Source organism: Hemiscyllium ocellatum, chromosome 20 (genome assembly GCF_020745735.1).
Source record: "Hemiscyllium ocellatum isolate sHemOce1 chromosome 20, sHemOce1.pat.X.cur, whole genome shotgun sequence".
Classification (NCBI taxonomy): domain Eukaryota; kingdom Metazoa; phylum Chordata; class Chondrichthyes; order Orectolobiformes; family Hemiscylliidae; genus Hemiscyllium; species Hemiscyllium ocellatum.
Window position 1 is genome coordinate 33,015,137 of NC_083420.1, and position 27,095 is coordinate 33,042,231.

Sequence of the window (27,095 nt, forward strand, 5' to 3'; positions counted from 1 at the left end):
TACTTCTGACCAATTTTTGATTTATAAAACTGGGAAGTCTAATGAGGATTGATGGCTGTATCATCACACTTAAATCACGTAGAAAAATGAGGCAACAAGTTGCTTGAAACTGAATAGTGGTAAAGAGTATTCACCCCTTATAGTTAATTTTCAGATAAACACCTGCTAATATCACGCTGTCTTGTCTTTTGAATAAGAAGGATGATTATACTGGCCCTATTCATCTTTAAAATTTGAAAGATTTCATCTGTGGGTACTGTGGAGAATTATGGAAATTGATCCTTGTCTGTTTTTCATTAGGACTCTACAACATTAAAAACTCCATTTGTTTGAAGGCCTTTGGGCCTTTTCAGTCTCTTTAAATGTCAACTTTAAACCTATCCTTTAGTAAGCTAGGAATAATAACATTATTATCTCACAATTGCTGTCCCTGACAAAAATCTGATTACTTCCAACCTAGGAATTTAAATATGGAATCAGACTTTTTTCTGTAGATGCTTGTATGCGTTGCCCTATTACTTTCTGTATCTGTATGTCAAACCTCCCTTGTGCAAGCTGCTTTTGGTATTTAAGACATCTCCCTGCCTCCAAACCCATTGTCACCTTTCCAAATGATGTGTTTTTAATTCATGAGCAGCCTCTATGCTTGTGTATTAAGTTTTTAGATTGTCACCTGTACTTAAGTGCAGGAGCACAATGAGAATTATGTAATGTGCCATTTTAGGCACCTTGATACCAAATAGTCTGTTACTAGAATGGATCTAATTTCCTTCCCACTGTCTCATACTAATTCTATTGTATGCACAGTATCATGCAATGTAATAACTTAAAGTACCAATGCTTTTTAAGCCAGAGGTTAATAGACAGTCAGTTGCTTTCAGCTGGCTATTGAAACAAAGGTCTTCTGGTTTTGAAGCATATAGTGTTAGAGCACAGCATTTTTCCCTTTTTCCCCCCTCTTTTGTTTTGTTGAGAACAATTAATTAGATGAGTTAGAACAGTAAAGTCCACGTTGTGCTTTCACCTTTTTCTACCATGTCACTTTTTTTATTAGCAATAAGCATTCTTGACCAATTCTCTGAACCCTGTGCTCCACATAATAGCCACTCCAGCTTGAACTACCTCTGCACAGCTTGGGAAGTAAACTTGCACATTGTGCTGTGCAAAAATTCTCTAGTGCAAGAATTGCACAAGCTTGGAAACTTTGGAAAGTAAAACTCGATATTGCAGGCAAACTTTGGATATCAGGCAACAATTAGAGAAGCTGAAAATGTGAAGTCATAAGTGGGCTTCAAAAGTTGTTTAAAGGTAGGAGAGATAGCTAGCCAAATTTTGAGCATTTAAGCGCATGCAAGTTCCTGAAATTTTTGACACCTGGGTGGTGCATGAGGGAAGACAAGTGGAAATATGCAATTTGGGATGGTCTGGAGAGATTGTGCTGAAATGAAGATTTTTCACAAGTGAAATGAGGACATGAAGTCTGCAAGTTTGCCAAAAAAATCCTCAATGTTGAAAATGACCAAAACATAAAGATGGTGTCTAACATACACCGTTTAAGTGGAAACCAAAACAGACATTGCTGTCAAGGTTCGCTGATCTGACCGCATCGGTGGAGAGAAATCTGTTAACCTTTCTCGTCCAGTGTCCCTTCAGAATGGATTATTGTAAGTGGGTGGGGCTTCTCGGATGAAACTAAGTTGACTGCTATTGATGCAGAACATGTGAATTGTTTGTGCAGTAGAAGTGTAGCCCTCATGCTGTGCCACCCCCCACCACGCTATTAAGGGCAACTTTATTATTACATTGCAAATTGAGATTGGTTCATCTTCAAGCTTCTGGATTAGACATCTGGTTGGCATCAGATTTTTTTGTGGTAGAAGTGTTTTCCTGCCAGTTTTCAGATTCTGCTGTTTCAGGTTAATAAACTTTATAAATGGCACTTTAATCATTATTTTTTTGAGGAACTAAGCAGTATCCTGACTACATTTAAAGTCCCTTAAATCCTGGGGATTGAAGCCTAGCTTTCAGCTTTGTAGTTCCTGCTAAATATCTGCATTCATGAAGCATGCCTGTGACAGTTCCCTTCATGGTTCACCATGTTGGTGCTGTGCCACTGAGGTGAACCCCTCTGTCAAATAAACCAAACACCCAAAAAACGCACCTTGCCTTAATCTGTTAAAATGAGTGACAGACCTCCCAAATTTCACTAAAGAATATTATACTTTTTAACTCTAAAAGCGAACATTAAACCACTATTCAAAACTCTCAGCCTCCCTTTCTCAACTGCTTATTATCTGCCTCCAACTCTATAATATGCTGTTCCAATGAGATACTTAAAAAAAAATTGCAACTTAATTTCAAAACCACATAGCTGCTGTCTTCTGTGATTTCACTCTTCCAGCTGCTGAATTCCCTGGGTGGTTGGTCTGTCTTTTTACAAGTATGAGAAAGTTCCTTTTGGTGTTTCCTAACTTCTTGGATCTGTTGAAGGAGGCTGCTATCTCTCCAGATTACAAAGTCTGTTTTTAATTTCCAGATTCTCATTGGTTCGATATTGGCCAAACAATAAACCCATATTGGATTAGGTTTGAGTATTTTGGGATATAACTTTAAACTGGTTAAATTTGAATTGTCAGTACAGCAACCAAAACTCAAGTATCCATTTCACAGCCATATTTTCAGTTTACCAGTATCTGGGACTGCCATCTAGTCACATAGGTGCTTTAATCTCCCAGTTCAGAAGAGTATTCACTCTTAAAGGTACAGTACGCACCTTCAACTTAACACTGGAAAGATTGTCTTTCCCTCCTCTTCTTGCTCCCCATCCCATTTTTTCTATCTTGTATTATAGCATTCAATGCTGTTCAATTACGTTGTGCTGGAGCTGTAATGGGAATGAACTGCAAAAGACACCAATAGTCAAGACTTGACTGTTTTTGTCCCCTTGACCAGCTTGGTTTTGTTTTTGGACTGTATATAATTTTTTAATCTTATTACACTGATAGCGGCCCTGCAATTTTCACTCATTGAACTGTTTGCACTTTCCAGTGAGGATTATTAGGATAATAGTATGGTGAATTGTGGGTAAAGTCAAGGTCAGGTTTGTCCTGTATCACCATAGTTTGAAAGCCCTACTTCTGAATGATTGAGAAGAATATCTCCTTTGGATGAAATAAGACTGCTTACACTGCAAATAGTTCTAAGTCCCCATCACTTATTTTACTCAACACTCTATTCTGTCCCTGAAGGTAGAGTGGGGATAGAGGAGGAAGATGCTTGTAAACTTAAAGAAGTTCCTTGTGTACACCTGAATCCATAAGTTGTCATTAAGGTGTAAGAATCAGAATTCTGTCCAATCCAGCCCCTTTTTGGTTAAATGAAGTGTGCACTAAACCAGTAAGTAGTAGGCAAAACTATTTCAGCTTAATTCTGAAACTGTTAATTGCACCCTTTTAATGTAGAGAAAATAATTCCCATGGACATGAATGTTTCTAATCTGTAAGAAAGCAAACTCTGATGGTTATTTTTTTCCTTTTTATAGTTCTCCCAGCATTACTAGAATTACTGTGATCCTGTTGAAGTCTTGCTGTAGCATAGCATGTTTGGGGACAGAAGGTGGAGGTGTGTATTTCCTGGATTTACCATCACTGCAGCTATTGGATGGCAAAACTCTGTTTCAGGATGAGGTTTTGCAGAGGTAAGTGAATTAGATTTTCAAAACACTTGTATCTAAGTGTGCTCAATTTTTCTTAAATGTGTGAATAACAGCACTTCTGTCAAGCCTAGTCCTGATTCACAATTGAACTGTGCTATCCTGTATGTAACCAAACCAGTAGCTTATTCCTGGATTATAGATTCTGAACAGTTATATCCAGGGTGGTTTAAATGCTAATTTGGTATAATGTTAAATGCCTTTCTTTTAACTCAGGACAAATGTTATGTTTAGCCTGTACCAAGTTTTCCTGGAGGAAGTGTGTATGGAAATTAAGGCAGTTAAATTCTTGATGAACAAATGAGTTTATTGCTGCCTGTCTCCAATAACCACTGTGGATTGGAAGCCACAATTGAACAACCATTATCTTATTGAATAGTAGAGCAGGCTAGTATTGAATAGCCTAGCCCTGCTGATTTTGTATGCTGATAAATTTAAGTTGCTTTTGTGGAGGAGAGGAATAGAAGAGTAAGACTTTCACTGTAGTATTCCCTGTCTTGCTGTCTGTAGTTGTCCTTGTCTCTCCTTTGTTTAGAGGGTGGTGGAGGGGGAGCTATTGTAGAGAAGCCCCATTTGGGTGTACATGTCTCGTTGATTATCCATGTTGCCCAATAGTGAATTCGTGACACTGCATCGGCTTGTGGCTTGCAGGATTGGAGGGAGCTATGTTGGGTGTCCCTCAATACTTTAGAGCATGGTGTAACAGTCAAGTTTAAGAGCCAAATTAAGTCTTTAATGATTGAAAAGCAACAAGTGTCATTATAATGTAAACAATCGTATTAAGCTAAACTAGTTTAGAATAGTCAGATTGCTCGATTTCAAGATGGACCAGTAACTAATGAGAATTCCTTTTAACTGTGGTATTGATAATTAAATTCAGATTTCCTCTGCCAGAGGCAAAAATCTGCATTTTTAAGCTCCAAATCAGATGTTATGAAAGTTTCACATCTACTAGGAGGGGTTCTTCCTGAAAGTCAAGCGCTGTAGGTAAAGTGCAGATCTCAAGGTAATTCTAGCTAAGAAGGGCCACTTGACCATTCATATCTAACATTTCCTGTCACTTGTTAATAGAAGTGCTCATGTGTTGAGTCAGGGATTGGTTATCTGTTAGGACAGCGTGATAATTGATTTTTAGCTTGGTGCTGTATTCAAGCTTGGTGACCTTAGGTATCAAAAATTGCTAGAGCCAGAGGAAACTGTCTTTATGATGTGCATTACCTTAGTAAAATTTATTCTTGCTGCTGACAGGGGGAGTATTTTCGATTGAAACCTAGTCAGCAATTGTGCAACATTCGGAGAGTACAGTAAGCTCAAATGTCCCCCCCTCCTTTTTTTTTAATAGGGATGGATGATAGTTTGTTGGCATTTCAATCTCTGCCCTGTGCTTGTAACTGAAGATTGGCTAAGGACCACCATTTTCATTAAATGGTCAAGTCTTTGTTTAGCTGCACACAAATCATTTTTAACTGATGTTTTATTCTCTAGAAATTTTAGGAAAGCACTTGTAGAAGCAAAAAATTGTTTTGGCCTGTATTTCTGATGTTTCCTTGACTGCCATATAGACCTCAGAGAAGGTCAATTTGTTTCTCTGGAAGCGGAACAAGAGGTAAATTTGTTTCCAAGCTGGAAAAGAAACCTTGCTCCTTTTCTTCGCCCACCTTTTTGAAATTCCTAAAGGACTGACTATACTGGAGTACATCACAGCAGGGTGTGCAGCATTGTGATGAGGTCTGTGATGAATTATTCTTAAAATGCTCAAGGAAAATGACTCTCTAGCTTAATATAATGTGCAATTGTTTCTTAATACAGACAGTGTTCCTGCTATCCGTGAGAAATGTGTAATTTCTAGCCTACTAGGTTTTTAGGAGTGTGACCAGATTTTGTTCACTTAGCCACAGTATTCTGCGATTCAGAATTTTCTTTTTTTTAATCCACCACCTGTTCTATTGTGAACAGCCCTAATACTGTCTGTTGGTCACTCTGCCAATCAAAGGGCCCATTTATGCATGTCCTCCCGTAGTTACTACCTACACAATATGCTTTTTCTTTTGCATGATAACCTTTGATATGGCACCTTGTCAAAATACTTCTGAATTCAAGTACAGTATGTCAGTTGCATACTGTATTCATAGAGTCCTTGAAAAGGAACATTCTCCAGTAAATCAGTTAAATTACTTCAGTTTTCACTAAACCATGTTGAGTCGCCTGCTTACTTTTGACTGAAATGCTCAGCCATCACCTGACTGACTGTCCAGCTAATTGGTCTAATGGTTTCTTGTCTTCCTCCATTTCTTGGGTGAGTCCCGAACCAGAGGACACAGCTTAAAAAATAAGGGGTAGGCCATTTAGGACAGATGAGGAGAAACTTCTGCACCCAGAGAGTGGTGGGTGTGTGGAATGCTCTGTTCCAGAAGGCAGTGGCGGCCTAGTCTCTGGATTCGTTTAAGAGTTGGGCAGAGCTCTCATGAGTAGTGGAATCAAGGCTTATGGAGATAAGACAAGAACAGGATACTGATTGAGGATGATCAGCCATGATCATGAATGGTAGTGCAGGCTCGAAGGGCAGAATGGCCTTCTATTGCACCTATTGTCTTCTGATTATATTTGCTATTTTCTAGCCTGATGGAATCTTTTTAATAAACTTTAAAAATCATTTAGAAAATGAACTCCTGTGCATCTATTATCTCATAACTGCCAATTTTAAGTTTCTGTCAGGAGCTGTAAATTTGTCAGCTTGCAATTCCAACTTGCTCGGCTGAGTTCTTGGATGAAGTAGGTAGTCATAATGATGGCATAGACAAAACTTTTATAGCTGAATGTCAGATGTAATGTTGAGGTTGCAAGCATTCTAGTTTGACTTAATTCTCTAATTTAGATGGAGTCTATGGCTACAGAATGGACTTTGTTGTACAAGTGGAAACATAGTCACATCTACACTAAAATTTTGAATCTGTCAACTTACTCCCTTAGTCTTATTTTCCAGAGGAATTAGCTACAGTACATTCAGTTATGGTATTATCCAGCAAGGTTTTTTTTTTAACCTTCCATACTCTCTTGTTGAGCACTAAAACTGCACAGCAATGTTCCCAAATGTCTTGTGCAGTTTGAATGTCACTTTCTCTCAGTTTTATACCTACAGAAATGAACTACTGTTTAATGGCTGCATTAGCTTGTTTTTTTTTATTTGTACATTTGCACCTCTCTATCATTGTGCTTCCCTATTCCATTTTCCAAGGGGCATGTGATCCTTTAATCTCCCTCTGGAAAGTAATACGTTTTCAGTTATCTTGCAATTGATGGATTCATTTCAATGGTATTGAATCTGCCAACTTGTCAACTACTTGTAATTTTAGTTGTATGCTGTATTAACGAGGTCACTTAATTGGATTTCACTGAAAATCTTGAAGTTGCACTTCTGACTTGAGTCAAAACAATTATGCAAATAGTGAGCTACATACCATATAGAACACTTCATGTGGTTTGCCAGTCTGAATTGCTATCTTTTTTAAAACCCCAGTCTTTGTTTATTAACTAACTTGTATAAACCCTTCAGGATTGAGGTTTGTGGGTCAGGGCTGAGAAGTGGGAGGAGTGTGGGGTTTAGGGAAAGGTAGCTGAGAAAGTGATAGGTGGGTAAAGATGTGAGAGAAGGCAGTAAGTCAGCAGGAGTGGTGATGGACAGGTCTGGAGAGTGGTGCTGAGTTATAGGTGTGGGGGTGGGGTGGAAACACTCCCTTCAGGCCAACAAGTCCACACCGACCTTTCAGAGAGTGACCCATTCACTATATTTATCCCTTGACTGATGCACCTAACTATGGGTAATTTAACATGGCCAATTCACCTGATCTGCACATCTTTGGACTGAGGGAAAACTGGAGCACCCAGAGGAAACCCATGCAGACACTGAGAATGTGCAAACTCCACACACAGTTGCCCAAGGCAGGTATTGAACCTGGGTCCCTGGTGCTGAGGCAGCAGTGCTAACCAGAGCTCCTATGCTGGTTGTAGGATCCAAAGGCGGAATATGAGGCGTTCCTCCTGTAGGCTTCGTGTGGTAACTATTTGGCGGTGGATGCAGCCCAAGACCTGCATGTCCTTGACAGTGGGAGAGGGGGCTGAAGTGTTCACCCATAGGGCAGTCAGTGCAGGTGTCCTGGAGATGTTCTTTGAAATGATCCGCAAGAAAGCATCCTGTCTCCCTGATGAAGAGGAGAGCACACTGGATGTAACCGATGCAGTAGATGAGTCGTAGAGGTGCAGGTGAACCTCCAAATATGGAGGGGGGGCTTAGACAGAGGTAAGGGGAGTGGTGTGGGTGTGGGCTTTGCACTTCCTGCAATGACAGGGAAAGGTGCCAGGAGTGGGTTGTCAGCTAGTGGGGGTGTGGACCTGAGGGAGCTGTGGAGGGAAATAGTTTTTTTTTTGGATTGCTGATAGAGGTGGGGAATGAAATATATTTCTGGTGCGGTCTGTTTGGAGGTGGTGGAAGTATAATGCGTTTTATGTCCTTGTTTCTTTGGGAGGGATGGGGTTCAAGGGCAATGGTGCTCGAAGTGGAGGAGATGCGCTGGGGGGCATAGTCAACCACATGGGAAGGGAAGTTGCAATCGTGAAAGGAGGTGGCCACCTGTGACTGAGGTGGAATTATCCTCTGCATTCAACACATCATCCTCCGCCATTTCTGCCACCTCCAAATGGACCCCACTGCCAGAGAGATTTCCCTCCCCACCCCTATCAGCATTCAGAAAGTACCATTTCCCTTAGACTCCTTCCTCAGGTCCACACACCACTCCGGCACCTTACTCTGCCACTGCAGGAAGGGCAAAACCTGTGCCCACACCACTCCCCTCACTTCCATTTAAGGCTCCAAGGGATCATTCCACATCCATCAAATTTACCTGCACCTCTACCAATGTCATCTACTGCATCTATTACACTGTGGCCTTCTCTAAGTCAGGGAGACCAGGCACCTTGTGGATCATTTCAGAACATCTCTGGGACACCGGCACCTACAGGCTGAACACTTCACTTCAACTCTCCCTCCCACTGTCAAGGACACGCAGGTCCTGGGCCACTTCCACATCAAACCATTACCACTTGACTCCTGGAGGAGGAAGACATCGTATTCCACCTTAGAACCCTGCAACCACATGGGATAAATGTGGACTTCAACAGCTTCCTCCAACCCACCACTGTCCTCTGGACCCATCCATCACTACCCCCCTCTGACCTATCACCTTCTCCCTCATCTTCATCCACCTATCAGCGTTCTCAGCTACCTTTTCCAAACCCCACCCCTTCCCATTTCTCTCGGCCCTGACCCACAAGCCTCGTTCCTGATAGAGGGCTAATGCCTGAAACGTTGATTTGCCTCCTCCGCTGCCTGACCCACTGCTTTTCCAGCACTATACACTCGACTCTGATCTCCAGCATCTGCAGAGCTCACTTTCTCCTAATTTTTTTTAGCCTTTAAGGATATTTGAATATTTTTGCCTCCTTGGTAACTGTTGTGATGCCCAAAGTAGAGCCTGTTCTGGAAGTTTTGTCAGCATGTGGCTGAACTAATGCAGCTGACTTCATTTTAACCATTGCCTCTATACTGACACCGGAGTGCCTATCCTGCCATTGGGTTTTGCAGAATTTTGTAGAGGCATTGCTAATAATGGTTTTTCTAAGGAATTTGAACTTTATACAGAAGGGCAGATAGCACTAATGCACTGTAGGCCATAATGGTCATGCTGGAATTTGAGGTCTCATTACCCAAAGACCGGGCCTTTGATAGCCAATGACGATACTAGAGATGGCATTGACAAATGAAGTTCAATATCTGCTCTCCGAGAAAGGAAGCTCCCAAGGTATGGAAATTGGTCCATGCTGCTCCATGGTTTACCATGGATCTTGGTAGCCAGAGGGCAGTGTGCAGCAGGATCAGGCTGGTAGAAGACTTGTCCTCTGAAGGTTTAGCTTAAGCCCATTTTACTGATATGTAATTTGAATGCATTAGTGGTCCAGGCTCCATCTAAGTGCACCTGCAAGTGTTATCTGCATAATTTTGCTCACTCCAAGATTGGGATGATCTTGGTTTAGGACCAGAGGAGAGACTAGTTGAAAATATTTGCTTGTGCTGAAGATCAGATTTTTTTACTTCAAGAAGTTTTAGTTACTGCTGGTGAGATCAAGAAGGGTAGCTTGGGAGCAGATTTTGGAAAGGTGCAGATGTGTTTTCATGGGTGACTTTGACTTCCCTAATATTGATTGGAACTTAGTTCAAATAATTTGAATGGAGCAGTTTTTTGTCAAGTGTCTAAAAAGGGTTGTTGACTCTATATAATAGGCTGACTAGAGGGAGGCCATGTTGGATTTGGTGCCTGACAGTGAACCAGGTCAGGTGTCACTCTAAGGGATAGCATTTTGATGATAATCACAACTCCATGACCTTTACTATATTCATGGGGAGTGAGTGAGAGAGGAGCAGATGGTATGGGGAAGTATTTATTTGGGAGAGGGGGGAATTACAGTGCTATTAGACAAAGTTGGGTGCCTAAATTGGGAACTGGTGTTCTCGGAAATGTGGATGTTTAGGAAGCACCTGATAGTGGGACAAACCTGTCCAGTACTAAGGCAAGGAAGGGATGGTCAGTTGAAAGAATCTTGGGTGACAAGGGTTGTGGAACATCTCCAAGAGGATGAAGAAAGCTCGCTTCAGGAGGAGTACACCTGATTGGAGGGTGGTAAATATTATTCAGGGTGCGGAGGCAAGGCTCTGAAAGGGCTCTAGAGGGTTAAAAGATGGCCAGGAAGGAACTGAAGAATGGACTTATAGCTAGAAGGGGGGGGCACGAAAAAGCCATTGCAGGTAGGATTAAGGAAACCCCTAAGCCATTCTCCATTTGAGGAATAAGAGGATGGCCGATCAGGGATAGTGGAGGGAACTTGCGCCTGGAGTCGGAGGTAGAGGAAGTTCTTAATGAACACTTTGCTTCAGTATTCACAGCTGAGAGAGACCTTGACATTTGAGGGCAGCGTGAAATAGATTGATATGCCAGAACAAGTTGTTAGAAAGGAGGGTGTACTGAAAAACTTAAGGAGAATAAATCCCCTGAGCAGGATGGGATATGTCCTAGGTTACTACAAGAAGCGAGGGAAGAGATTGCTGTGCCACTGATTACCTTTGTGTCCTCACTGTCCACTGGAGGAGTACACCTGATTGAAGGGTGGTAAATATTATTCCCTTGCTCAAGAAAGGGAGTGGGGATAATTGAGAATTATAGACCAGTCAGTCTCGTGTTTATGGTGGGCAAATTAATGGAGTGGATTCTGAGACGGGTATTTATGATTACTTGGAAAAGCATTGTTGATTAGAGATGGTCAGCATGGCTTTGAGGGGCAGGTCATGCCTCACAGATATTACTGAATTCTTTGAGGATGTCTCCAAACACTTTGAACGTAGAACAGTGGATGTGGGGTATGTGGATTTTTTAGCAAGGCATTTGGTAAGATTCCCCATGGCAGGCGGAAAGTAAGGAGGCATGCCATACAGGGAATCCTATCTGTTTGGATACAGAGTTGGCTGGCCCATAGACAGGGTGGTGGTAGATGAAAAGTATGCAGCCTGGAGCTCTGTGACCAGTAGTGTTACACAACGATCTGTTCTGGGGTCTCTGCTTTGATTTTTATCCATGACTTGGATGAGGAAGTGGAAGGGTAGGTTCATACATTTGCCAACCACATGAAGATTGGAATTGTGGATAGTGTGGAGTACTGTTGTCGGTTGCAACAGGACACTTGTTAGGATGTGAAACTGGGCTGATGACAAGCTAAATTCAACCTGGAAAAGTGAGGTTGGAAGTGTGAATTTGAAGGCAGGATACCGGGCTAAAGACCAGAGTCTTGGCACTGCAGAGGAACCAAGGGATCTTGGGTCCATGTCCATTGGTTCCTCCACTGTGCCACCCAGGTTGATAGGGTTGTTAAGGTGAATTGAGTTTGAGCTGAGAGGTTCTGCTACAGCTCTACAGATTCAAATAGAGTGCAACCACACTTGGAATATTGTGTTCAGGTCAGGTCACCTCATTATCAGAAAGATGTGGAAACTTGAGTGGGTGCAGAAGATGTTACCTTGACTGGAGGGCATGCCATATTAAAAAATTAAGGCACTAAGTCTTTTCCCATTGAAGGATGAGAGGTGACTTGATAGATATGTACAGATGTTGAGGCATAGATAGTGGAGAGCCAGAGGCTTTTTCCCATGGCTGAAAGATGTTTGCATTGACCTTCCCTGTGGCAGACAGGAGGGAGGTCTCTGTAGTTACTATAGTTGGTCTCATTCCCCCTATTTAAAGATCATGAGGACGTGCCCTCCCACTTCCAGGTGAGGTTTTGTATTTGTATCAAGAGTGTTTATTTTTTTCTACCATATTTCAGCAGTGATTCCACTTGCATCAGTTGTCTTGTTGGTCCTTGGCTGTCAGACCATTTCAACCTTTAAATTGATCTAGTGTTGTGCTGAGGTGGTGGGGGGTTGCTTGCTGTGCGATGTGATTTGAGAGCATTTAAGAATGGAGTCTTTGAGGACTTCCTCCTAGGTGCTCCTTCAAATGAATTCTGTCTGCCTGTCTGACCTTGAATGTCACCTTTTGGTCTTGGCACTCTGGAGTAGCACCCTTTTGGGTGCTAAGGACACAAATGGTTTTGACTGCACCAAAGAATCCCGGTGATTATGAATATCAGTTGATGGATTTCTGTGCTCTTTCAACCTGCCATCTGTTCTCTAGTATTTTGTTTTTGAGTCTTGGCCACCTTTTTGCCTGTAGATGTTCCAGATCAGGAGTAGCTCATATTGTAGTAACCCCTTGATTTTTTTTTTGGTCATTCACTTCCTCTGTCTTAATGTTCCCCTGGTGGTGAACCGTGTGGTGAATGTGTGGAGTTTTAAGAGATCAGGCATTGTGTGCATTGTTGAGCATGTTTGTTGAACAAAACTACAAATGCTGGAAATGCAAAACAAAATCAAAACTGATCAGTGCTAATATAAAGTGTGGGCTTTTTGTCATGTATTTGTGTGACCCATGCGATGTAGTTTACGACCAGGCTATGCTTTAGGCCTTTTGCCAGGAAGATTCCATTGGTCTTTACTTTTTTTTTGCCCTGTGCCAGTCACATTTCTGGATATCCATATCTCGTCAAACTCTGACACTAAAATCATGGAGAATCGTCGTCTTCCTTGGGACATTGGCCACTGATCAAGATTGTAATAGAATTCTTCTTTGGCTTCATCCACTGTTTGTGGGGTTGGGTGATATGTGCTGATGCTCTGGGTTAGTGAGAGCTGAGTGGTTGTGAACTGTTCAGTTATCCCAAGTATGTGTGGTGAAGTGATAAATTATTTAGTGTTAATGGAATTTAACTTGGAGTTGGTGTCCTTCCTCTAATTTATTTCCAGAGTAAGATGTATATGATGTCTTTTTCTATGATGTGCTGACCATTATCTGCTCACTGCCTTAATCAGGGTAGCAATATTGATGCAATTACATCCACACTTCAGGGCTATAATAGTGTGACATTCGGGACAGTCATGTTGGGCCTGTCCAGGAGGATCCTGATGTAGGAATAGCCAAGATGGTTGGAGACCAGGCCCTGTTACGTGGACCAACTACACTCTTCCTCTCCCTGTCTTCCAGCTGCTGCCATCACTAGTGATATTCTAGTAGTCTACAGGATGCCATCTCAGAATGGAGAGGATGCTTCATATAATCAGTAACATTCGCAAGCACTTGCAGCATCTGCCACAGTAATAATGGACTTCACAAATGGTGTGAGATCTGCCCTGCTACATGTTTGTTTTGGTTCTTGATTTCACCCTCCCCTGCTGTTTGAACTGTCCAGCTCCAACTCTGTTTCTCACTCAGCCAATGTAGGAAGTCAATCATCTGTTTATACTTCAGGCACTTGCCTGTGACCCACTTGTATATTGCTCTTGTTCACTTTTCTATTGTTCCCCTATAGTGTTGTGTGTCATGACCACAATCATTTGAGGCCCGGGCATCAGGGCAACTCCTTATCTGTATTCAATACTGTCATCCAGGGGCCATGTGGTGCCTGGTTGGTGTAGATTTTGAACGAAAATATCTCGTGTGAGACTTAACTCACTCAGTCAGTGGCCCTCTCAAGTAGATTATGTGGGAATGAACACCAATGATTTGTAGCTCCTCTCCCTGAATTGGAATGCCTTTAGGTGTTGTGGTTAGAAACCTGTAGACCTTTTTAATTCAACTATGAACAGTTGCAAGTATACCTGTATCTCTTGGATTATGCATTCTGGAAATTTTTAAATATCCTAAATCTGATTTTCTCAACAACTCTGCCATTCAAGGCAGAATGAGCTGTGTTCTGGAAAAATTATTGGAGTGCTAGTCAAAGCAACTGGCCAACAGCTAATGGGAGATGATATTTAAAAAGTAGTCAGGCTTTCTCTGGTTTGAGGGGTTCTTTTGTTTCCATTTGGTGCACATTTGTCTAATCTAGTTAAGTTGGAGCAGAGCCTTAACCCAGTCTTGTACCTCGCCTGACATTTGATGTTAGCCCCATTTTAAATGGATAAGCCTGACCTTTGGGACAGAGCTAAGATGTGGGCATTTGTTTTTTTAACCCCACCATATTGCCCTGCATGGTAAGAATGGGCATAGTTGCACTGATATTTGATTTTTTTTGTAGTTTGGCAAGTCACTGGTTTGAAGTGCTGATTTGCACGTAACATTTTAAGATTGAACATTCTCTTCACATTTGAATTTGGGACAGTAGTCTGAATCAGTGTTGTAATGCTGTCAGATCAGATGTCTAAAATCACTGAGTTGCACAAAATGTCAGCTGTGATAATTGTTTCCTGGTATCCCTGGACTGCAATTTTTAAACAACTTGATTTATGTAAATTGGTGCCAAATAAGCAGTTCTTGCAAAAGCTGAATTTTATCTCTTGAGCATTTGTGCTTTGATTAAGTATCACTGCCAGCATTCAAATAATGAGGCTGAGTGCAGAAATTATTTCAACTTCAGTAAAACTGTTTTACAACTTGAAAAGCACTTTGTTTTAATTGGGTATAAGTCACAAGTTATTTTGTAGGTTTAATGTTTTATTGTTTGAGTTAATAAATAGTTTTGCTCAAACTGTTTTTGGTATGTTGACTTCCCTCCAATCTTCTGTTATCCTGGCTTAGTTTCTTTGGTTTTTCATTCCATGGGATGTGGATGTTTTGAATTTTCTTTACTGAATTGCTCTTGAAAAGGTGGTCATAAGCTGCTGTCATGAATTGCTGCATCCTCTTAATATAAATGCACCACTGCATTGTAGGATTTTCAGGTTTGGGCAATAGATTGGATTTTTGCTAAGGGAGGTCTCGGGTTGGGAAAAATTTCCAGGTCTTGGCAAATCCTCAATATTTTTGCTCTACTGGGGAGTGATCAAACCTGGTATGCCACCTCTGGAGGCATTTTAAATGTGGGCAAATGCAGAGCCAGGTGAGTGAGGCCAGCTTGGTTTCGGTTTCATTTTCAAAAAGTATTCACCTACCTGCCCCAGTAGATCATCAATGCAGAATGCCTGTCTGATTTTTGGTGCCTAGATTAATTTCAAGTAAACAAGTCCTATATTTTTGGACTTTTTGTGCAGTGTTTGCTGTGATAAAGTAGTTGCTTGGGGTGTTATTTTTAGTGAATCTAATGAAATTAGCTTTATTCAATTGAGCCAGTTTTAATCTTATGGTTGTTAGTCTTCCAGATGACTACAAGTGTGGAAAAGCTCTGGGACCAGTTGAATCACTCCAGGAACATCCAACTGATCCAGAGAAGATCCTGATTGGCTATAGCAGAGGCCTAGTGATACTTTGGGGCCAGGTGACACGGTCTGTGGAGAATCTGTTTCTAGGCAACCAGGTACCTGTATCAGAGGCATGAGATAATCTACTCTCCATTTTTTGTTAATCTTTGAGCTATTTGTACAGGTCAAAAGGTGGGTTGACTACTCTCTCATTACTACTTGGATCCATTTCCAAATCCCCTGGAAATTCAGCCCCAGTGGGGCAATCTGTGCATGCTCAGTCCATAAGATCAGACACAGGAAATATACATTAACTGTGGAGGTACAGATTCTCATCAGTCATGAGATCTGTATGTGCAGGGATCCATCTGGTTTTGTAATTAATACACTGATTTTACTAACTTAGTTCCAATTCCAGATTAAAGCTGGGATATTAGCCAGTTTTGCAACTATGTACTCAATCCCAACACAAATGCATATTCACAATATAAACAGTAATAACTACAGAAGATATTTTTAAAATAACAAAGGAGAAACCTTTTTATTGGCCAATGATCTGAGCAGCAAAAGGTAGAATTGACAGATGTACAGAACGGAAACAGATACTTCAGTCCAGTTGGCCCATGCCAATCAGATACTAAATTAATCCAGTGTCATTTTCCAGCACTTGGGCCAGATTCCTCCTAAACCCTTCCTATTCAAATACCCATCTAGATGCCTTTTTAAATGTTGTAACTGTACCAACCTCCTCCTCCTTTCTTTGGCAGTGCATTCCATTCATGTGGAAAATGTTGCTCCTTGGGTCCCTTTTAAACTTTCTCCCCTCTCCTTAAACCTAAACATCTAGTTTTGAACCCTCACCCCAGGGAAAAGATTATGGCTATTCACTCTTTCCATGCCCCTAATGATTTTAGCAACTTCTGTAAGGTCACCCCCAGCCTCTGACACTCTAGGAAAAACAACTCCAGCCTATTTCCCCCTCTCTCGTTAGCTCAAGCCCTCCAACTCTGGCAATATTCTTGAATCTTTTCTGAACCCTTTCAAGTTTCACAACATCCATCCTATAATAGGGAGATCAGAATTGAAAGTAGGATTCCAAAAGTGACCTAACTAATGTTGCAGCGAGACAGGACATGACCAACCAACTTCATGCTTAATGCACTGATCAATAAAGGCAAGTGTATCAAATGCTGTCTTCACTATCCTATTTCCCTGTGACTTCACTTTCAAGGAACCATGAACCTACACTTGATGGACTTCGTTCAGTAACACTCCCCAGAGTTTACCATGAACTGCATAAGGCCTGCCTTGATTCACCTTTCCAAACTCAGCAACTCCTGTTTATCTAAATTAAACTCCACCTGCCATTCCTCTACCCACTGGCCCATCTGATCAAGGTCCTGTTGACTGAGGTGAAATCAAGTTACTGACTACCAAAGAGTAGTGGAATATCTTCTAGGTAACCTTAATTTTAGATGAAAATTGAACTTGTTCGTAAGCTTTGGAAAATGATCACGGTTCAGCTTCTTGGGGGTTTACCAGTTAAAATATTCAATGCAGAAATTTTGGGTTCTGAATTCAACCAAGGAAGGGGAGAAGAGATGCTTGCAGCACCGCTGTCAGGTTTCTTCCCCTTTCCGAGCTTTTGGAAACCAAGACCTGAAAGGGTGGCTGGGTAACCATCAGCGCACGGTCTCATGGGTCAGGTTTGTTTTCTGGTAATGGGGAGTGGGGTGGGGGAGTTAACCCTCTTGTCTCCTTAAAGCTTTGCTTGGTGGTTTCCAAAGTCACTTTACTTCCTGTAATTACCGTGTGGATTCATAGTCTGTGTTAGACTGACGTCATTTTTTCAAGAAACTGAGTTCATTGTAACTTAGTTGAATAACGTGTCAAAATTGTTCAATATATTCCAACTTTGTTCAGTTACTTCCTCACTAATTTTTTTCAAATCCCTCCATGATCTTTTGCATGTGTGCTCCTGATCTTCACAATCTGTTTCTCCAACTCTCTGGTTACTTGATTTACTAGTACCTTTCTCTCTCACTTGGCTTTGGAATTCCCTTCCTAAATAGCTTTACCTTTTCTTTCCTCCAGACTCCTTGAAAACTACGTAATTGGACATTCTTTTTTTATTCAAGTCATTCTGGTCAGCTGTTAACTTTCTCCAATACAATACTACTGTACTGGAAAAATACAGTCCCAACTTTTTTTTCTCCCCTGCTCTCTCTTGAACTGGAAAATTTCCTATGCTTTACTTTTCTGCCTTTCCCTCATTCACACATGGCCTGTTTTGAACATTTTGACTACCTCAACTTTACTTTGTTCTTGGAGTAGACTGTCTGTCTGTGAATATTGATTGGTGTAAACCCACTGACTCCCTCAACTTAGCTTTTTTGACTGTACTGCCTCCCTGCCTGTTTCCTGTAAGGACTGTATCATTCTGTCCAGCATTTCCATTGCTATATGTAATTGTTTCCAAGTCTTCCTCTGCTTGGCACTTTATTAAGCCACGTTTTGATGCCTTTCACGCTGCAGTGTTCTTTGTCATTGCTACTGACTCTTGGCCATGACTTCAATCTCAGGAAACTCAATTTGACACATGCCACCTCCCATTGCTCGTGCTTCAGCTGTTTTTCTTTTTCTCTCTTCTCTTCCAGCTCTTCCCCCCCCGCCACCTTTCCAAACAAGCATCTGCCTCCTTACTACAGCATTCAGGCCTCTATGTCCATCCCATTTCCTATATTGTCCTTTTGTACCCCTCTCAGAACCATAATAGTTTAGTGTGGGAAGCAAGAACATTATTTTCAAAGGCTCATCTATTTCCAACAATGCAAAACTCCCTCTTTTCAAAACATTTGAAAGCAGTGGGAAAGGGCCATTCCTTCCATAGCTTTGAACATTCTTTCAAGATGTGCTGTCCTCTTCCTGTGCAGAAAATGCACAATCTGCCTCTTCACCACTCTCTCCACTATTCTAAATATCGAGCATTTTTTTGTACATGCTGTTTGCTATTCATGATTCACGCTGTTCTACCTTTGCAGACATCCAAATGAAGGCTGAATGATCACTGCTGAACTGTAGCGGTTAGCAAAATGAGCCTGTGCATTATTTGCTGTTTTAATTGCGAAACTTGAGCTCTATGTTCAAACTAAGTTTAGTAAGACATTTAAGGTACTGCACATCTTTTGGATACTTTTAAAGATTCTGAAATTGTCATGGAACTCAGTCTCTACTTCTAGATACAGCTGCTTCTCCCACTTTTCTGGATAGTAAATAGTGGTTCTGTTGTTGCCTTCTAAAGTTTCTCAACCACCAGCTTTTAGAATTGTATTTACTGCAGATTATGCAGTAAATTAATGGCAGGGTTAATATCCATGAATTTGCATTCCTTTTCTCACTTGTTTATCTAGCATTCCAATGTGTTTGTTTTTCACCACCTCTGTTATAGTTGATTTGAGGAATATCAGGAGTACAAATTCTTGACTTTGCTCATATTGGTAATAATGTAGCCCAACTGGTCATTGCACATTTAATCAGAGCCTATAGAATTTCACTGTCTAAAACCAATCTACTGCAACAAATTTTGTCTTCCAGTATCAGGTGTATTCCTCAAGGAGAAGATCCCAAATATTATATACAAGCATTTTCAAAGAGACTATAAACTTAGTCAGCCCTAAGCTCCAAGCTGGAACTGTCCCTTTTAAATGTTGGTCAGTTTGTGATTGGAAAGCTTTCTTTATTAAAGCAGCATGGAATAAGAGTGCATTTGTTTCTACAGCTCATCTGCTGTAATACCAAACTCTAGCCAGTTTAATCTCCTTCTTGTTTGCCAATTCCACTCATCCTAAAGGTTCCAGTATTAAGATTCCCAACTATTGCATGTGCAAACTTGAAGTATAATTAGGAAGTAAAGGAAAATGATCAGATTTTTTTAAAAGACATGTTCAGTGGGTGTGTGGCTTAGTTTTGCAATACACTTGCCAAGAGTCATGTTTTCCACTATCCTGTTTTATTTAGGTCAGGTGAGGCCAGTAGTTGCCGTGCTGTGCAATGCATGGTGCTGGTTAATGACTGAGAATTGTTATCTTGCAGCAGCTTGAGAGCATAAGCTGGGAAAGGAGCAGCAGGACATTTGTTACCTCTCACAGTGATGGAGCCTACATGGTATGGGCAGTCAACAGTTCAAAGTGTAAGACTCAACCCCTCACCTCTTCCATACCTTACGGTGAGTACAACAGGACAAGATACAAAGTGCTCACTTTTTTACATGTTATCAAAATCCAGTTGATGGGTAAGAAGAGTTGGTTGATTTAAATTTTGCTTTTCTTGGATTTGAAACCGTTTTCTCAAGACTGTAACTCCTCTGACTTGAACAAATAAGAACATGGAGATTACATTCAAGCCCTGTATTCAAGAATGAATAAATGTGAACTGAATTAGGTTCTCTTTAAATTGTGTGGGAGGAGGTTATGAAAGCTTTGAATATATTTCCCATTGAAAAGCTGGGGATTACTGCCACTGCAGCTGGTTCTTGTCTACAGTTGAATGGCTGTCCTGGACAAATGAGCCCTTTACAGTAAGGGGTTGCTGAGGGAGGCAGCAGATTGACAAAAGGACATGATTTCTTGGAAGTAACGTGACTGTGTCTTGCAGAGATTCCCATACACTTGGCAATTCTCTTTTAAGGACCTCCAGACTCATTTGTGTATGGCATTGCAAAACCTGGTAACACTTCATTGCAGTGGCTGCTTCCTGCTACTTATTCCACAATATCTTTATTTTTTTCTGAAAAGAAATGTAGCTGTTTTCCTACAAATTTTATGGCTTGCTTGTTGATTACTTTGCAACTAGCAAGTTCCTTCAGCTTTTCTGCATAATGCATTTTTCTTCAGATTTGAAAACATGAGCACAGTTTCATGTTTGAAAGTTATACTGGCATATGATCAAGATTTGTTTGCTGGAAGGAGTGTGCATAAATTAAGGGGGAGTGCTTTTGGTGGCTCAGTGCCTGTGGAAGGTGTTGAAATGTTGTCCTAATTCAGTTGGACTGTGTAGCTATAGCACAAGTGGGCCACAGGGGAGTAATGGAATTTCCTGTAGCTTTCCAGGTTACAGTTTTTTGGAATGCCTCAGACTGTGTTTTATTGCTTGTCATTCTCTGTTCTGCTGTAAATAGGTTCCCACTGGAACATCTTATAAAATAAAAAGTGGATTTCTGCCTGTTCCCAAAAGATATGGGAAGCAATTATTCCTTGTCATTTTTTTCTGTTCCACAAGGATCAACATTTTTGTTCTATCAAATAAGTTTGTATTTTGGACTCACCCCATCTCTCCTCCTGAAATAGATGATTCTGCATTAGTACTATTTAAAATGATTCCTGTTGTTCCTTTTGTTCTTAGATCTTCAGTACATGTTGTATCCCAGAGTCCAAAAATTGACTGCTCTGAACGTGATTGTCTTTGTCTTTTTCTTCAAGATGGTCTTGCTTAAATCCATTTTAGTACTGCCTGATGTTTCCAACTCTTCTTGCCATTTCCCCTCGTGGGCCTTGCTTTTGCCTGAGTTTGTTGATACCCTGTCACTGCAGCTGTGTCTAGCCTCATTTGAGTGGGCTGCACAAGCTGTAACTGAAATCAACCCTACCTAAGAAGTACTGAGCAGACTCTGGTTTCTCATTTGCTTTAGCTGATTCCATGGGAGGGGGTAAATGCTAGATTAGAAAGTCTGAATTGTAATAATTTTGAAGTTCTAAAGGTACTTTTTCAGGAACTTTTGTCACACCGATTCCATTACACTAGTTACCAGAATGTTGTTGTCGTCTTATATTTTTTTGGTGAATAAGTATGTTTCTTTCCTTCAGGTCCATTCCCTTGCAAAGCTATCAATAAAATACTTTGGAGAACATCAGAAACAGGGCAAGTATCATTTTTGACCTAAAGCCAAAGCACCAGTATGTGACTTTCTCATGCACTTTAATTTCTTGCCCTTCTAAAGACTGAAAATAGAATGGATATGTACCTTACTGTGTGGTACTGTGCCAGCAAGGGTATTTTCTTTGGAAAATCTCATGCTTGTGCTGACCTATTTCTCTTTTGAAACAGCTGAATAAACACTGCCCACTGCTGCCCACCCAACCAAACATTCCTCTTTCCTCCTACGCACATATGCACCATTCCCCTGTAGGATTGTGCTGATCTGATGCCATAGGTGCTGCTTGTGGTTCATGAGGCCAGGGAATTCCTCCAATCATCCCAACCTAGAGCAGAATTATTTTGATTTTGGAGGCTAGGAGGCCATGCATTTAAACAGGGGGGTGGCATACTCAGGCCCTGCTCCCTTCCTCCAGAGTTGTTTACAGACAGGAATGCCCATGGTCAGTCTGCCTGCCCTGTAACCAATCCAGGCCCTTTAATGGCCAATTAAGGACCGCTTGTAGTGGTCAACTGGCAAACAGGTCAATATCTGTTGCTCTGAGGGAAGATATTGGTCTAAGGCACTGTTTGATCAAAGGAATGGATATCAGGCAGCCTGCTTGGACTGTCTCCAGTTGAAGAATGCAATCCCCATTCCAAAACTAATTCACTAAGTTTAGTCCTGGGTCCTCCATGATCTGGAACACGGGGAATTGCTCTTCAGGCAGTAGCTGTGGGTTGGTTGACAGCGCTTTGCTACAAAGTACTTGTGCCCTAGGGTCTTGATTCCAGCTAAAGGCCTGCAAGTGATCTCACTTGATAGATATGTGAATCAACAGGGCTTTTCTGGAAGAGCCAGCAGGGATTTCTTTGACTCTACAATTGGCTGCTGAGCCCCTGTTGACCCCAGATTCCATCCTGCATCTGCCCTTACCTGCTTTAGCAGGAAAAAAACTGAAGCATTTTACTATTTTAAATGGGAGAGATTACAAAACATTTATGTGGAGAGGTTGGTATGTCTTGGTACACGTAACATCCAAAATTAGTATGCAGATACAGCAGATGATTAGGAAGTCAAATAAAATGAGTTTATTGCTAGGGAAATATGTAACTAGGGAAGTTTTGCTATATCTATGCAGAGACTTAAGATGAAATTTGGAGTGTTAAACAGTTTTGCATTACCTATTTTAGAAAAAAGATCTAATCGTTTTAGAGTTCAAAGTTTATTCACCTCCTTGGGATCAAGGCTTCCCTAGTGAATAAAGATTAAACAGGTTGGGCCTACTGAAGTTTAGAAGAATGTGAAGCAATATTGAAATAATTGCTGAGGAAATTGGATGGGTACCTGGACGAGTGCTCCCTGTTGTAGGTGGGATTCAAACTTGGGCAACACAATTTTAAATAGTCTCCCCTTGATGCTTGATCTCCGTTATACTCAGTTTACAACCAGAAACTCTTGCTTGATGAATGGCATTGCCTTCAAGGGTCAGACGACCTGGAAGTAGGAAGAAGCCATTTGTTCTGATGTCTTTAAAATAACCTGCGCTAAGGCATGCATTGACCGGCAGTTGCCCTTCACCATCCTAACTACCACAAGACTGCAAGGGGAAACTGCAGAAGGTGTCATGATTTGGCCTTGTTCTATGCCTTGTTGCTGCCTCTGGATGGGAGGTATCAGCAGATTATTAGAGATGATACTTGTGCTTGGGAGATGCCCCATGTTATCCTTGATTTTTAGTTTTGTATTTGCTTTTCTCTAGGAGCCCTTTTGTAATCTTTAGTGGTGGGATGCCAAGAGCCAGCTATGGGGACAGGCATTGTATCACCATAATGCAGGGCAAGGTCCAAGTAACATTGGACTTCACTTCACGAGTGATAGACTTCTTCACTGTGCATAACATTGACCCTGAACAAGGTAATGATCTCTTTCTTTCTTTAGATGCAGTTTGAGGCTAAATGCCTGTATGTTGGGCAGGAGAGAGTTGAGCTAGTGGTGGGTTATATTGCACTGTGTGAAGGAGCTGGAATCTTTGGGTGGATTGTTAATGTGCAGGGGAATGTTGAGCTGTGTATCTCTGCAGTTTGATTCCCATTAGTGAGGGGAGTGCTTCCCAGGTAAGTGTGATTTGTAACATTGAAATGGAATTAATTCATGGAGTGGCAGGAAGACTGGAAATGGAGACTAAACAATGTTTTGTCTGACCTGCACTTTTTATATACCAGCGTATTTAATAATGAATGTTATAGGCCAAAACTAATTGTACTGAAGTTGTAATTAAAGGGTGTACTTTGGTCAGAAAACTGGTAGCTAAATGTTAGTGATTTAGTGTCTTATGCATTTCCAACCAATGCAAAAAGTGATTGTGAAGAATTAACTTTTTGCCTTGCACAGAGTACGACAACCCCACAGCTCTTCTAGTTCTGGTGGAGGAAGAACTGGTGGCGGTGGACCTACAGACTCCAGGTTGGCCCACTATTACTCCACCTTATCTTGCACCACTTCATTCCTCTGCCATCACTTGTTCCTATCATATTTCCAATATCCCAGTCAAACTTTGGGAGAGACTTCTCTGTGTAGGGAAGCAGCAGAACCCTCCACATTCAGCAGTGGTGAGTAACCAAAACAACCAAAAAGAACTTGGCTAATGCATGGACTTTTTTCTAAACCAATTGATATTGTTACTATAATTTTGTCCAAAGATAGTTTGAGCTCTATGTACAGACCAACCTATAGAAGCTAATTTTTGCTGGGATGTTAAATGACTGTTAATGCCACTTCGAAGTAGCTATGATGGACTTCTCCCAAGCTTTGGGGTGGTACTGTACAATTTTAGACCAATGGTATTAGGCTGATTAAAGTCTGGCAGATTTATTAAATTGTATTGTTTTAATCTATTCTTTTGGGTCAAAGAACCAAAAAAATGCATCACAGGAACAGGCCCTTGCCCCACCAATACTGCACAAATGCATGATACCTTTCTAAATTAAAGCCTTTGTCTCTTTGCAGTCTGTGTTCCCTATCATCATCTGTCAAGATGCTTAAATGTTGCTATTGTATCTGTCTCTTCCACCACCTCTGGCAGTGCATTTCAGGTACTTAACACCTGTATACAAATGCCTCTCAGCTTCTTTTAAACCAAACCTTCTACGACTTTCAAGTTTGTCCAGTCTCTCTGGAAATACCCTCCAAGCCAAGCAAAATCCAGTAAATATTTTTCTGTTACCCCCCCCCTCCAAAGTCTCCACATCCTTATTGTACTGTGGTGACCAGACCTGTACACTATTCCAAATATGGAGTAACTAAAATTCTAACCCACTAATGACTTGCCTAAATGAGTGGGGCACAGTATAAAAATTGGCAAGTATGCCATTTGTTTCTTGGCCACCTTGTGTTACCACTTTCAGGGAATAATGGACCTGTACCCCAGGCCCCTCCACTAAATGTTAAGTTCTGCCATTTACTTCTATCCTGAATTAGATATCTCCAAAATACATCACCTTGCATTTGGCTGGTTTAAATTCCAACTGCCATTTCTCTGTCTAAAATTCCAGCCTATCTATATCCTCTGGCAATCCTCGTCACTATCTGCAGTTCCCCCAGTCTTTGTCATTTGCACACTTAATAATCGGGTCACCAATACAACACCAATGGTCTCAGAACTCGAGTTTGAAAAACATGATTGCAATGCTACTCGGCATTCTGACAAAGCCAGTCTATATCCATCGTAGCAGTTCCACATGGATCTCATGTGGCTTCACCTTTTGTAATAGCCTGCCATTGGAACCTTGTCAACTGTGACTAAAGAGGATGCAAAGATGACCAGACCCCTCAGTATTCAGGGGTCAGTCCCATCAGGTCCTGGGGTCTTGTCTCCCTTATACTTCTCGAATCACTCAATGCCATGACTTTTTTATATTGACATGCTATAGAATTTCAACATGCCCCCTCCAGAGACTCAATATTTGCTATGTTCTCCTTTTGTGAACACAAGTGCAAGGACCTCAGCTATATCCATGAGGTCCACACACATTCCCTCCTTTGTCCTTGAGTGGACTTGAGCTTTCCATAGCTACTCTTGCTCCTAAATGTCTTCCGGTTTTCTTAATTGTTTTCTAAAGACGTTTCAAGGCCCCTTTAACCCTTGCAACAACTTGTTTGTAATTTCCTGTTATCCTTTGTATTCTGAGGGCTCTTGTCTGTTTTGGTTTCCTAAACATTGTTTGCCTCTGTATAACTAAGCTCTCGATTTTCTTTTTAGTCACTCAATGTTACTGGGTCTTGCCAGCCTTATCCTTTTTTTTACACAGGAGCATGCTGGTCCTGAACTCTCAATCAACTGGCCTTTAAAAGATTCCCATGTGCTAAATGTGGAATTTTCCTTGAACAGCCACTCCCCATCTACATTCCCCAGTTTCTGAAATAAGATTTAGATGTGTTTTGCATGTTTTAGCCCCTTAAACCTACAATATTCGAAGTCTGCCTTGCATTTAGTCCAAATGAATTTGAGTAAGATGCTTTCCATCTTTAATTGGTGAGTTTGAAATATCACTTTTGGCTGCCATCAGTTCATGTATTTGGTGTTTTTTTTTTAAATGTTAATTTGTTTAGGAGTGGCCTATTAATGGTGGGAAGAATTTGGCTCCAGAACCCCTCCATAATGAACTACTTTTAACTGGGTAAGGGATTTTTCATATTTGTTCCATTTCATAGACACTTGGGGAATTTGCTATGAAAGTCTTTAAATTGGATTGTACTGTTCCAGTTTTGTTTGGTTTACTTCTCTCTCTTGCCCCTAGCTTATTTTCTCAACATGCTGCAGCCATGAAAGTGCTGTCTTTGCCCCTGTGGTCACTTCTTGATCACCTCTTGAAGTTGGAAGGATGCCCACCACAGAATCGGAGTAAAAGGTGGGGTGTTGGAGGTGGTGGGCTGTCCATGAGGATAAAAGGGAAAGCAGCTCATGTGAAATTAGTGAAGGTGAAGGAATCAGCAAAGGGGAAAATACAAGCCTGAGAAAGTGTCTGGATTTTTTGTGCAAGTGGATTTAATCAATCAGGAATTTGTCTTGAATCAGTCAGTCTGTGATCACTGGATTGCATGCTGTCTTGACTTTTTTTTTTCCTTGCCCTCAAGGCAAAGCCAGTTGCACCTTGGTGAACCAGGGCTTATGGTGGTTGGTCCAGTGCAATCTCTTCCCACTTGTTGAGGTCAAAGGCAATCTTAAGTTTTTTTTTCTCACAGGGTGGCTTTGAAATGTTTGTACTGAGCCTAATGATTTTTGGCCATAAGCAGTGTGTAGACAATAGCTGTTGCTTTGACCAGGATTACTGGAGGAGGCTTGTGTTAATGTGGTGATCCATCCAGGTAACTTGTAGGACCTTTTGTCAGCTGTGCTGATGGTGTGCAGAGTTTTACTTGTTTTAGTGTTACATACTCAGGTTTTGCAGTGGTAGAGGAGCATTGGAAGGAGCACTGCCTTGTAAATTGCACTTTTTATGTCTATTGCAGATAATTGATGAAGACTTGTCTGAGCAGTTTCCCAATGGAGAAACTTTTATGATGGAACTTCTGCAGGTTTTCCCAGTCTAGCGTCATTGATTTGAAGGCACCTGACTACCTAAATAGCTGGAGTGATCAGCTTCATGACCATGTAGCTG

The 27,095-nt window shown here is 41.2% G+C and overlaps 1 protein-coding gene across 3 annotated transcripts in view; it reads left to right on the forward strand.

Annotated features, from left to right (window-relative positions):
• Positions 1 to 27,095, forward strand: part of llgl1 (LLGL scribble cell polarity complex component 1) — a 118,354-nt gene that overhangs the window by 57,761 nt on the left and 33,498 nt on the right. For 2 of the 3 annotated variants that reach the window (XM_060840710.1, XM_060840708.1), the window contains 7 exons: positions 3,542 to 3,697; positions 15,478 to 15,640; positions 19,617 to 19,749; positions 21,386 to 21,440; positions 23,198 to 23,352; positions 23,830 to 24,047; positions 26,047 to 26,114. In XM_060840710.1, the coding sequence (XP_060696693.1) occupies positions 3,542 to 3,697; positions 15,478 to 15,640; positions 19,617 to 19,749; positions 21,386 to 21,440; positions 23,198 to 23,352; positions 23,830 to 24,047; positions 26,047 to 26,114 (948 nt within the window). The remainder of the gene's footprint in view (positions 1 to 3,541; positions 3,698 to 15,477; positions 15,641 to 19,616; positions 19,750 to 21,385; positions 21,441 to 23,197; positions 23,353 to 23,829; positions 24,048 to 26,046; positions 26,115 to 27,095) is intronic. The other variant, XM_060840709.1, reaches the window with a different exon arrangement.